Source organism: Macrobrachium nipponense, chromosome 3 (genome assembly GCF_015104395.2).
Source record: "Macrobrachium nipponense isolate FS-2020 chromosome 3, ASM1510439v2, whole genome shotgun sequence".
Taxonomy (NCBI): domain Eukaryota; kingdom Metazoa; phylum Arthropoda; class Malacostraca; order Decapoda; family Palaemonidae; genus Macrobrachium; species Macrobrachium nipponense.
This window is the reverse complement of record NC_087202.1, coordinates 106,572,594-106,586,377: the sequence shown is the minus strand read 5'-3', so window position 1 is coordinate 106,586,377 and position 13,784 is coordinate 106,572,594. Positions and strand designations below refer to the sequence as shown.

The window sequence follows — 13,784 nt, the reverse complement described above, 5'->3', positions numbered from 1 at the left end:
TCTACAGCCGCCTTTTCCTAGTGGAGAAGTCCTCGGGGGGCTGGCGCCTGGTTATAGATCTCTCTCCCTTGAACTGATTCGTTCGCCAGACTCGGTTCACGACTTCATGCTTTCTATGGATCTGAAGGACGCGTATTTCCAGATACCCATCCATCAATCCATCCAGGAAGTACCTCCGCTTCAATCCTCGAACGGGAACGGTGTACCAATTCAGGGCGAGTGTTCACGCTGGTGTCGGCTTGGGCCCACTCGGTAGGGATACGTCTCTTGAGGTATCTCAACGATTGGTTAGTCCTGGCAAGCTCCCGCTCGCAGTTGCTGCAGGACAGAGATCGACTCCTTGAATTCTGCCGCGATCTGGGAATCATAGTGAATTATGAGAAGTCAGAGCTCGAACCCAAGCAGAGGATGAAGTACCTGGGCATGCTGATCGACACGGTAGCAGGGCGAGTCTTCCCCGCAGATTTGCGGATCAGCAGGTTCAGGGAGGCAGCAAGACAGTTCCTGTCTCTACAGGAGCAATCAGCTCAGCAGTGGCAAGTCGTGATCGGCCACCGGTCATCTCTCGAGAAGCTAGTCTCCACTGAAGAGACTAAAGGAGTGTTGGTCACAGCCAAGGGACCCTCTTCTTCCCCATGTCCCTCAAGGAGGTGGTGAGGCAGGACCTAGCCTGGTGGCTGGACGACGGGAACCTCGTAAGAGGAGTAGTGCCTCTTTGCACTCCCCCCTCGGAGATGCTGCTCTTCTCGGACGCATCGACCGAGGGATGGGGCGCACACCTGGAGGAGTTGCTGACTGCAGGTGTGTGGGACCATCACAACAAGCACCTTCGCATCAACGTCCTGGAGCTCAGGCAGCGTTCCTCGCTCTCCAAGAGTTCCGGGACCGTCTGGTGGAACACTCGTAGTGTTGATGTGCAAACAACAACCACAGTAGTGACTTACGTCAATAAGCAGGGGGGCCTAGTGTCCTCTCCGCTGTTGCACCAGTTTTGGTACGTTTGCAGGTGCGTGAGTGGGCTGCGGCACACTCGGTAGAGCTGTTGGCCCGCTACATTCCATGGCAATAGAAATGTGGTAGCCGACAAGCTCAGCCGGTCGATGGGATCGGGTGATAGGAACCGAATGGTCCCCCCTTTCATCCAGACGTGGCGGAAAGGCTTAGAGCACCTCTTCCAAGCTGTGGGGGCGCCCAGTCGTGGATCTGTTCGCCACCCGGCACAACAGAAAACTCCAGGTTTTCTACTCGATTGTGCCGGACCCATAAGCAGCCGCAGAGGACGCTCTTCAACATCCATGGGACAACCTCTGTTTACGCCGTTCCCCCATTCTGTCTGATTCGCAAAGTGATCAGCAGGGCGCTGATCACTGCGAACCTTCGGATGATCCTGGTGGTGCCCAAACGACCTCAGGCCTTTTGGTATCCAGACCTGCTGGCTCTGCTTGCCGAAGCGCCAAGAGAAACTCCCCCCTGGCACATGAGAATGGTAACACCTGTCCGTCGAGTCCCTGTGTCTTCACGGCTGGCTGCTATCCACCATCTCTTGCGAGCGAGAGGCTTTTCTCGCAGCGCAGCAGCCAGAGATGGCTGGATACCTCAGACATTCCTCTGCAGCTGTCTACCAGGGTAAGTGGTCCGTCTTCAGTGGTTGATGAGTGGGGTCTCTCTCCTCTCTGAGCCACTCTTCCGCAGGTAGCGGATTTCCTCGTCTTCCTTCGCCGAGAGAAGCTCCTCTCTGTCTCTGTAGTTAAGGGGAAGGGCTACAGAGCCACCCTGGCCCTAGTCCTTAAACTGCGAGGTGTGGATATCTCCTCTTCTTTCGAGATCTCCCTCCTGATGAGGAGCTTCAAGAGGTCTTGCCCACCCAGGGAACTCAGGCCCCCCGGGGTGGGATGTGACTCTCGTCCTTAGGAGTTTGACTCGCGGACCCATCGAGCCACTCCAAGAGTCCTCAGAACAGGGATCTGACCCTCAAGACCCTCTTCGTGCTGGCCCTGGCATCGGCGAAGAGAGTAGGGGAACTTCATGGTCTTTCCTTCAATGTCCGTGACGCTCAATTTCGTCCCGAACTTCGTAGCGAAGACTCAGAATCCTTCGGTCCCTGACGACTGGTTCGAGTCCTTCACGATCCCCTCCCTGAAGGATTTCACCGATAATGATTCAGAATGAGATGCTACTTTGTCCTGTGAGGGCGCTATGGTGCTATCTGAAGAGAACTCTGCACCTCAGGCCTGAGTGTTGACGCCTCTTTGTTTGCACCGGGGTTACCAAGAAAGGAGTTTCCAAGAACACTTTCTTTCTGGCTGTGAGGTGATCAGAGGGCGTACGAGACAGCTGGCAGTGACGACACCCGTACCCTTCGTCCGAGAGCCCACGAAGTCAGAGGTATTGGTACCAACCCTTGTTTTGTTCCGCAAGAACTTCTCCCTGGTGCAGGTTCTGAAGGCAGGGGTTTGGGCCAACTAGACTATCTTCACCTCCTTCTTACCTTTGTTTGGGATATCACCCACAGGTCCTTGGACACTTTTTTCCTTGGGACCCGTGGTGGCTGCTCAAACAAAATTGTGTAGTCTACCCAAGCACCCGAGTGGACAGAACAGCATCGCATCTTTGTGTGACTGCATGAATGGACGAGTGAAAGAGATTGTGACTGCTTCTCTTCCTCCTTCATTCTTCTCCTCTACCTGTGGGCAGAGGACCACGGTCGTCACTACGCTGAATAGGAGGCCGATGCAGGTAAGCTACACAACTGAGCCCAATTCTATCCCTTTCAGTAGGGATAGAACTGTTTATCCACCACTCCCCAACAAGGGGGGGGAGTGGAAGCCAACAAGAGACAAACCCCTAACTTTACCTTGGCTCTTGAATAGGAACTAGTTCTTGCTTTTTGCTGTTTATAAGAGGTACGCTTGCCTCCCTCTTATAAATCAGTCCAGAACTCTGACCACTGATCCTGCGGTATACACCGATCAGCTGGGCAGAGGCTAGGATCCCTCCCTCTGCTCTTACGACCAGGGAGGGGAATCCAAGGTAGGACGAAACACCAGTCTGTTCATAAGACTCAGATTCCACCCACCAATAAGTGAGTCTTCCTATTGTTAAAGGACCGAGGGTGTGTATTACGTATGGGAACAAAAATAACAATTTGGTCGAAAATTGTATTTCTCCTAATTATACAAACCTGAGGTCCTTTACATATAGTCCCACCTCATGCCACCCCTCACTCTGCGTTTCCTGGGCCTAAAGCAAAGTGACTCCTCTCCTCGCAGTCAAGCTTACCGCTAACTGCCGGAACAAGTAGTTAACTACCGAACCCCCTTGCTCGAAGCTTACGACCGGTTCAGCTGCCGCTAAGTACCTTCCTATTGTTAAAGGACCTCAGGTTTGTATAGTTAGGAAAAATACAATTTTCGACAAATTGTTATGTTACCATTCCACCTCGTAGGAGAATAAAAGCAGTGCTTGATGGCATCATGGAAATAATATTTAGGACACGATGCTTACAACTATAGCTAGTACAATTGCAAAACAAGAGGATATATAAATTTAGAGGTAGCAAGTACTGTAAACAAGGCAGTCCCTGGTTATCGACTAGGGTTCCATTCCGATGGCTTGATGATAAGCGAGAATCACTGATAACCAGTTAATGGTGCCTTTGTTACGTATGTATCTTTGCCAATACTCTATTAGTATTGGCACTGATAACCAGAAATTGGTGCATTTAGGCACCAAAAATAGCAGATTTTCTGCATTAGACTACCCCCATACCTGATCGCCAATAACCGAGGACTGCCTATAGTGGTGTTCCTGTGTCAGTCATTTTTCAATACATACAGTATTATATTTTAGGGGATGTTTACTCTATATAAGATTACATAGTCAATAATACCATTAGTTTCACCATCACTCAAGTAACCCATCTTTTTTTTTTAATGTTATCTTTTTTTAGTGCGTTAATAGCCAGAGAGTATTACCATCAGAATATGTTTGCCTTCATGGAGTTATCTACATATGAAATGAGTGTACAAAATTTTTCTGCTTCATTGTATTCATGCAACATTCTAGTGCACTTTTTGCATTAAATCATTATTTGTCACAGACAATGTTTGGCATCAGAGCATTAATTTAAAATGATCACATGATATTTCTCAGTTTTAATTAAAAAAGAAAAATTCTCTTTCAGCCTGGAGACTGTTTGATCAGTAAGGTTTTGACTCTTGATCTAGAAGGTTATCCTCTTCAGAAGACCGATTCTGCAGATCCATTTGGCGCACAGGTTTGTGGTTAATTTTTTTTTCTGTTTTTTTTTCTTTTTTTTAAATACCTAGTCAAGATATACCTTTGGGCCATATTTTTTATATAGTGCAGTATCTTTGGCATACAAAGACTAAAAGCTACTTAAAATCTCATTTGTTCATATACGAAACAAACCTTCGGTCTTAACATTAGGATAAATACTCAGTGCCAGCTGGAAACCGGTAAAGTTTAAAATAATTGTGTACGCAAGGGACTATTGGCATCTGTGCTTGGTCACGAGACATGTGGAGCCACCCACATACCCCTCATTAACTCGTGACCCTGTTAGTTTTATTTTCTTACCCGCCTTTCTCAAGTGGGAGGACGTGCGTTTGCTCCGTCCTTTTAAAGCTTCGGTTTAGTTTGGGCCCCCGGTTGTTTTCAATTTGTTGTTTGGAATTCCCGGGTATGTGAACACGAAGCCTTCTCATGCTGCGAGACTTCCTGGATATCACAAGAAGCAGATAAACGCCCTGTTGTTAGAATTTTCAGTGTTTATAACAATGTTTTTTCTGTGACCAACTTTATCTTTATGGTTGTACTTAAGAGATGTACAGAGCCGTGATAGTGGTTTTCCTCATGTATTTCTTTGATTTGAATAAACTAGTTTAATTTTTTACCTCATCTCTATACTTTAATTCACTGTACTTATCACCTTTAGATGTATGGTAGTCTTAAAATGCAGAAAAATACTTGTAATGTACTTTTTATTGTTATTCAAAGAAAGTAGACTGTCTCTTAATTAAACAAGTCCTGTTGAATAGGTTGGCTGCATCATTTGAGTTGATTTTATATTAATATAGTCCTTAATTTACTTATAATCATTTGCTCTTTTACCTCAATACTGGACAATAACTTGCCAGTTCATACTTTTCTCTTTGTACAATAGAAGGTAGTGAAATCTCTAATAGTTTTAAGTGAAATCTAGGGGATTAACAGCAGATGTGTTCTGGAATAGTATTTTGGAAGTGAAATCTAGGGGATTAACAGCAGATGTGTTCTGGAATAGTATTTTGGAAATTCCTTTTGGTTATCTTCATCTTTCAGGTTACTACCTACCTGGTGGTCATTCTCAAAATAGGTGAGAAAATTGTTGCTAGAGGATTATTGTCCATGAGCAAATTCTTCTCCCAGACACTGATAGTTGCACCCTTTTGCCTGTGTGAGCAATGGAGAATGTTGGAATGGGGGGAGTGGCACTGGAAAAACACTGCAAGTAGGGGCTCCTGCTGGTTTATGTGCCAGGAATGCTTGCAGGTTTGTGGTCTCGACGTTGGGAGAAAGAGTCACCTACATGGTATAATTATTGGGCTTCTTTGTCCCAATGTGTAGGCTTCCAGGAAACATAGGCAGCAGTGGCAGGTTATGTGATCAGTTATTATCTTTTTATTCTGATGTTATGTGTGATCCTCAGGTGATGTTATATGGCAACATCCTGAGTATAACTTAAGATACTTTAAGGGGGCCGGCCGGCTAATACCATTTTTTAATGACAGGACTTTGATATTCATACCACTTGATAAGGTGACTTGGAATATCTCCAAACCGCATAAGATTTTCGCCTCTGACCTTCGGTTTTGTGACGCCAGGGCGATTTATCTTGAAAATAACCATTTTTCAAATTCTATCTCCTCCCTTTATATTTAATATTAAGACCTGGATTACTACCATATATAGATCTGATGTAGACCTGCTATTCTCGAGTAACCTAGCTCAGAATTGTACCAAACGTCACTTCACCCTACCTCACTCTTGAAGAATGGGAGAAACTCCCCACTTTCCCCTTCCAGATATGATGAGGTACCAACGCCTTGCTCTACCCAACTGAAGCTCAAACCCTCTGTATTAGGTTCATGACTTTAATATAGAAAACTAGGACCAGTATGGAAGAGACCCATTTTCAGATTCCAGGTTAACTTAGCCAACAACCACTTGGACTAGTCTAAGTAGGTATAGTCAATTAAGAATTGACTAACTTAAGTTGGCAAGACCAGGTTGACCCTGGCTTGGTTAGGTTAGGCTATGTTAACCCTTCCAATTAGGCTAAGACCCTGGTTTGGTTAGGTTAGGCTATGTTAACTCTTCCAATTAGGCTAGGATCCTGGTTTGGTTAGGTTAGGCTATGTTAACACTTCCAATAAGGCTAGGCTAACTCCTCCATCACTTAAGGTAGGTAAAGTTCATCCGAGATGTACACGTAACTAGGCTAGGCTAGTATAGACTAGCTTAATCTAGAAACTAAATGACTTAGGTGAGGGTAAAGCCATTCAAGAAAGTTTGGGCTATCCATGCTAGACTACAACCACAACCTTCTAGGCTATGGTGGTAAAAGTGTTCCGAATGGGTAGCCTAGGCACTAGTCTATGCTCGGCCTTATAACCTTACTAATTCGCCCAATCTAAGATAATAAGGGCATGTTCAAGCAACCAGATCATGTTAAGTCATCAACCCACTGTTAGGCTAAGTTGACATGTATGTCGGAACCACCTAACCTATGAGTTATGCTAAGCGGACCCAGCTAAGCTAACAATTACCACTCGGACTAATCTAAGATAGTAAATGCAGGTTCGAAAGGCAAACCGCAACCATTAGCTGGTCCAAGCCAGCACATGCATACCCAAACCAGTTAGTTTGGACAGTTGAAGCTAAGAACTACTACTCAGATTAACTAAGATAGTAGCAGTAGACTCGGACTGGCTGGAATAGGCTACGAATATAACCACTTGTTAGGCTAAAAGTTATTACCCAATTATCCTGGCTATAGCATCTTAGGTTACAAGTGCCCTACTTAGGCTTGGCTGCCTTAAGTGGCGAAAGAAAGACATTCACCTCTTCCTTTCGACTTAAGTTCCCATTCGATTTCATTAAGAAGAATGGTTCCACAATACTTTCGAATGAACCAAGCTTTTGAAGTGTTTGGTCAATATTCGTATAGGAAGAAACCAGCTTATACCAACAAGTATATAAAACATGGGAATTCTTCTTACCTGTAAAGGTTTGAAGTTTTCTGGAGTCAACCCAACGTATGCTAATTCCCACCATTCAGGCTGCATATATTTACTAAGAGGTATCCATATCTTTCCATCAATCCGTGCATTTTATGTGTTGTAAAATGGACCCTACATGACTAGAACAAGGTAATTGATTACACTTTCGTATCCTTTTCCGACCTAATTCAATACACCCTTTTGTATCCTTTTTCAAACCAAACACCATGTCATTCCCAGGGAAAGCATGCTGGCAGGTGTCTCCGTGCTCCCCGAGAAAAGTTATTGAATTGACTAATCAAATCAGTCGCCTCCTCACAAAGTCAGAAACTCTTGACTTTCTCTTCCCTCCGGTTCTAATGGCACTGTGTTCAGCCACAGGAGACGTTAACTCACCCCTACCCTCCGACAAATGTCCGGGTGGTCATGGCCGTCTGACCATACGGCCGCGGCATCTTTGATCTTTAACCCTTTAATGCTGATTGGTTGTATTAAACGTCGACATAAATTGTCTGTTGGGTGCCGATTGGACGTATGGTACGTTGATATAAAAAAGTTTGTTTTAAAATTCGCGGAAAAATAGTTATAGGCCTACTAGGCAAAAACTTTTGAATCTCGCACCTTGGGGGATGCTGGGAGCTCACGGATCAAGGCGTTGTTTTGTTTTACAATTGTTACCCAGGCGCGCAAGCGTGAATTTCTTTATTATCGCACTAAAAAGCATCAGTGACACATCTCAGAAATTATTTCGTCATTTTGACATAATTTTTGCACCATTTTATATTAGCTGTTACATGGAGTATTATATATGAAAATGTGCGCAATTTCATGTAGAATACAACAACAACAAAAACTCATGGTTGTAGCTTTTATCAGTTTTAAAATATTTTCATATAAGTAACGGTAAGTGCCAAAATTTCAACCTTCGGTCAAACTTGACTCTACCGAAATGTGTCAAAAAAACGCAATTGTAAGCTAAAACACTTATATTTAGTAATATTCAATCATTTACCTACATTTTGCAACAAATTGGAAGTTCTCTAGCACAATATTTTCGATTTATGGTGAATTTATGAAAAAAAATTTTCCTTACGTCCGCGCGGTAACTTTCGTCCGATTGTCGTAATGTTTGCAACCATTTTAAATTAGCCGTTACATAAAGTTTTATATATGGAAATCGTTACTAAAAGTTTTATATTTTATGGAAATCGTGCGCAATTTTATGTAGAATACAACTAAAAACAACCCATGGTTATAGCTTTTATCAGTTTTGAAATATTTTCATATAAATAACAATAAGTGCCAAAATATCAACCTTCGGACAGGACGGCTCGCCGAGGTCTGTCAGACCGGAAAGGCTACTTCCTCCTCCTCTACTGCGACAGCGGTGTTTTTACGTGCGTCAGAGGACTGTATCGGCTCTCTCCTGTCAGGTCGATCAGCCCCACCCAGACGACGTTCACAGTGGCAGCAGACCCTTACCTACAGTGCGAGTTCGTAACCCCTCCTCGGGGAAAACGTTTTCTCCCTGACAATACGTTTTCCCAGACTGGAAGGCCATCGCCGCAAGGTGATGGCTGCTCATACTCTTTTCTCCAACTTCTAGTTCCGCTGGTAAGGCGCAGCGAGTATCCAATTCCCTCCCCCATTCCCTCTTTCCTTACGGCTACGAGGGAAGGGAGGGATCCTGCAGAGAGTTCTCTGTAGGATCCCATGTTGGGGACTGCGTTACCGGGGGGAGGGGGAACCTTAGTGTTCTACCTGACATAAGCCCCAGTCGTTGAGGAAGGATCCTGCCCCATCCTAGATTTCTACGGGAATTGGGAGGACCACCAACCGATGATCGTTTGACGAATTCGGGGGGGTGTTTCGCCGAGTGCTTAGAATTCTGCGGAATTTCTAGCACTCTCAAGAGTGTTCAAGTTTTTTACAATCTCCAAACAATTAGGCGAAACCACGGTCCAGAGTGGGCTAGACGAGAATCCCTAGTAATTGTTACCACGATAATCGGGAACCTCGCCGAATGCTCAAATTCCTGGAATTTCTAGCGTTTGGAAGAAGCACTGCTGCTGAAGGAAGAATATCTCACAGTAGGCGACCAACCCTGGCTAGAGAAGAACGGATTGGGAAGATCCAGTTTGGCTTGAACTATCGTCTTCGGTATTCTGTTCACCATTGAAGCTTTCCTTCGGGGAAGACTTCTTCACACTCTTGATTAGAGAACGAAGGCGGTTGATCTCCAATCCTTATTCTCATTCCTCGAAGGGAAAAGAATTTAGGATAGAGGTCGTTGGACAGAAACCTACAAATATACTACGTATATTACCCTCGTGACATGATTCTGTTAAGCAGTTGAATTGTCTGGGGTGTAGGCGCATACCGTAGTTAACTCTACGGATTGTGACTGAGACAAATAGTATCCTAATTGAACTGCAACTCGGGGCTGCCTGCAACCTCCCAGGAGTTACCAGTTTCGATTTTAGATACTTATGGTATTGTCACGATAACACCAACTTAGCTTTTGTATTTACCGAAATCCGTTTCGTTTAAATACAATTGCTCGAGCTTATTTTTTGATGCTCGATGGTTCTAGCCGAACGCATTCCTTCATGGAATGGATTACCTGGCAACTCAGGATGACAAGCCAGCAAGAGCTACTGTGTATTGAACTGCCCGATAGCAGCTCAGTACCAGCTGGCTCTCCGAGATGCACGGTCGGCTCTCTCTCTCTCTCCCTGCATTGATTGACTACCGAACCGTATCTCGCCCAACAATCACGGACTTAGGTCTCTGATTAACGGGGATTCTTGCATACATGAATGACCATCTACTGCTGTGACGCTCGGATTTCATCGCCTTCGACATTGCGAGAATTTTCAAAAGAGATATCTCTTGGACTCTTTCATCTTTGTGTTTACCGCACGGTAACAGAAGTCTGTACTAGTCTCCCGCTTGCATCGCACTGCGATTTTGCGGAATGATTTCTGCAGACATCTGAGTTTGTCTTCAAAATATCTTGTATTCGTAGGTGTGCAATTGTTCATTGTTCACAACCCGAATTGTAACAGATGTATCGGAAGACATCGCCTACTCCCCCGACCTGCCAGCTCTACTTCCAAATGTTCAGCCCATGAGAAGCAGTTCTTCAGGCAGTACTTCCCTTGTGTGTTTTCATTAACTGAAAACAACGCCCCGCTTTGTTTCATTGCAAACTATGACTCCTCACTGGACAGCAATGAAATAGCGGTTGAGCGTTTTCAGTCATTTGTAAGCACAGGTTCAGAATCTTGAGAATCCTCCTCTCGATTCGGCTGTGAAGATGTAGGTTGCATTCAATTTCCACCTTCGTCTTCAACGGCACATAGTGTTGTTTCTCCTTAGCTGAGATTCAACTACTATGAGAATGTCTTGCCATCAGGGACCTCTGGTCTCTAGAAGGCAATTGACTTTCGCCTGTTGGGCACATGCCTTAAGAAAGAATCATCACCTCGCCGTCTTGGCATCGGTGACAAACAAATACATGATTTGTTTGGTCTCTCGGCATAACCCTTTAAAGGGAGGCGAAGGTCACGTGACTTGCTCGGATGCTTGGACAAACTTGCCTCACTACCGAACGCAGAGGGCCCGAGTCAGTTACGAACTATGCTGTGGACTTAGTTCGGTTTTTCCAGATCAATCATTACTTCGTCCTAATGGCTTGTCCCAGTACCCCATACCATCGACACCCACCATGGAGTGGTCAGTGTCCTATCCACTACCGAGATGAAGAACTTCGCTGCATTGGGATACAAGAATGCGAGACACTTCGCTGCAGATGGATAAACCAGTATGGGTACTGGACATCACCGAAGTCGAGAAGAGGGATATGTCATGCGACTATTCCTTTCTTTTCCTCTGAGGGAACTGCATGACTTTTCTTGCGAACGTCAGCATCCAGGGGATGGGGATCTGTGACGCTCGATTTCGTACCGAACTTCGTAGCGAAGACTCAGAACCCTTCGGTCCCTGACGATCGGTTCGAGTTCGTCCCAATCCCCTCCCTAATGGACTTCCCCGCCTTCGATGCGAAGGAGATGCTGCTTTGTCCTGTGAGGGTGCGACGGCGCTATCTGAAGAAACTCAACACCCCAGGCTGAGTGTTGACGCCTCTTTGTTAGCACCGGGATGACCTAGAAGAAGTACATTCCCTCGTGTTCTGCAAGAACTTCTCCATGGCCTAGGTACTGAAGGCAGGGGTCTGGTCCAACCAGACCACATGCACCTCCTTCTAACCTTCGGATATTGCCCACAGGTCCTTGGATCTTTTTCCTTGGGACCCCGTGTGCTGCTCAACACGTTGTGTAGCAAAAACCCAGACCCTTGCAGGCTGAACAGCATCGAGTCCTGGTGTGACTGTAAGAATGGATGAGTGAATGAGAGTGTGACTGGCTCCTCTTCCCATCTTTTTCTCCCCCTCGACTTGTGGGTAGAGGGATACGGTCGTCACCCCTGCTGGATAAGGACGAGATGCAGGTGAGCTACTCGACAGAGCCCATCCTATCCCTTTCACTAGGGATGGGAGCGAATATCCACCACTTCCCCCAACAAGAGGGGGAAGTGGAAGCCATCAAGAGACAAACCCATAACTTTATGTTGCCTCTTGCAAACAGGAACATGTTCTTGCTTGCTGGTATGAAGAGATATGCTTCCCTCTCTCTTAGTACTTGGTCCAGAGGTCTGACCATTGATCCTGGGGTGCACACCCCGATCAATTGGACAGAGGCTTGGATCCCTCCGTCGCTCTTACGACCAGGGAGGCTTCCAAGGTTGGGCGAACACCAGTCTGTTCACAAAGACTCAGATTCCTCCCACCAAGTAGAGTCTTCCTATTGTTAAAAGACCGATGGTTTGTATAACGTATCGGAACAAATGACAATTTGTCGAAAATTGCATTTTTCCTAACTACAAACCTGAGGTCCTTACATATAGCCCCCACCTCATGCCACCCCTCACTCTTGCTTTAGGCGCAAAAGTGATTCTTCACCTCCCAGTCGCGCTGCGCGCACACTGTCGGACAAGCAGTTAACTACCGAACTCCCTTGTTCAAAGCTTACGACCGTTCCAGCTGCTGCTAGTTACCTTCCTATTGTTAAAGGACCTCAGGTTTGTATAGTTAGGAGAAAAATGCAATTTTCGACAAATTGTCATTTCTTGAAGCGTTATAGGGCTTCATATTCACTGATGCCTGGCACCAGGTTATCCTCATCAATTTCAGGATTGATGTTGAGGTCATCTTTATCACTCCCATTTTTCTAAGCCAGGACAGCTTTGTCGCCATTACTCTCAGAACTCGTAGGACATGTATCGAATCTGTAAGAATGGAAAAATTGAAATCACCCAAAAAGCAGCTTTGCCTTTTGTGGCAGGGAGCCCAACTAGCAAAGGATGCTTTCCATTTAATATTCATTAATCAGTTTTCTGAAAGTACAAAGTTTTGGAAGATTTCACAATATGTAATAATACCAAGAAAAAATTATTAACCTACCAGGACATATAACCTACAAACAGGCTAGTACCAGCTTGTAGGTGGCACAAGCAAAAAGTGCATCCACCTCTTTGAGAGCTTGTTGAGCACTGATGATTCATGGGTTGATCTACCAGGTTATTCAACAAACCAAACCAACACATGACAAAAATGTACAGCATGGTCAGTTTGGTCTTGGTCTACCACCTCGATGGTCGCGAGTTCAATTCTCACGGATCCCATTGAGGATCAGAGATGTGTATATCTGGTGATAGAAGTTCACTTGACATGGTTCGGAAGTCACGTAAGCTGTGGTCCTGTTGCTGAACAACCACTGGTTCCATGCAATGTAAAAACACCATACAAACAAACAAAACACCATGAATCACATTTTACCTGAACGCCAACAGTACCTTGCTAAGTTAAAAGATTGTATTAATTGAGGTGCTAAGTTATAGTTTATGGCTATGAAAAAGATGAGTTTGTGGTTATGACAAAGATGCATTAAGAGAGCCCTGGCCACTGAAATTAAAGAGGTCTTATTTTCTCATATTGAAATGTATTTAAGGATTCAAGATTTTTTATTTTTTTTAACAGGAAGTCCAAAACTTTGCCTGTGATTTATTAAATAAAACAGAAATTGGTGTAAAAGAAGCAAAAAATAATAGGAAATTTTTTTATTGTTATTATTTAATGGGGAAGAGTAAATATAAGTTCAGAAGGTACTGGTGAGTAAGCTTTTTCAACAATGTTTAAGAAATATCAATTGCAAGTAGCGTTATAAGTGACTCCAACAACTTAAAGAAATTGATTATAAAACTGACAATCCACTTTAAGCCTAAATGGAAGTTCCGGAAAGCCAAGTCTTGCTTTTGAATGTACCTTAAAAAAAATTTTTTTTTTTTTTAATCAAGACTTTAAGACAAGAAGTCTAACATAAGCTGTTCATTAACATTCATATTGTTTTGGGCAAAGTTACATATTTGTAACCAGGGCAA

The 13,784-nt window shown here is 44.6% G+C and overlaps 1 protein-coding gene across 4 annotated transcripts in view; it reads left to right on the top strand.

The window, feature by feature from the left end:
• The window catches only part of LOC135221938 (structural maintenance of chromosomes protein 1A-like), a 55,137-nt gene that overhangs the window by 28,261 nt on the left and 13,092 nt on the right, over window positions 1-13,784 (top strand). For all 4 annotated transcript variants that reach the window (XR_010316128.1, XR_010316127.1, XM_064259969.1 and 1 more), the window contains exon 6: window positions 4,184-4,276. Coding sequence is in view for 2 of the 4 variants with exons in the window: in XM_064259969.1 (XP_064116039.1) it covers window positions 4,184-4,276 (93 nt within the window). In the remaining 2 variants the exon portion in view is untranslated. The remainder of the gene's footprint in view (window positions 1-4,183; window positions 4,277-13,784) is intronic.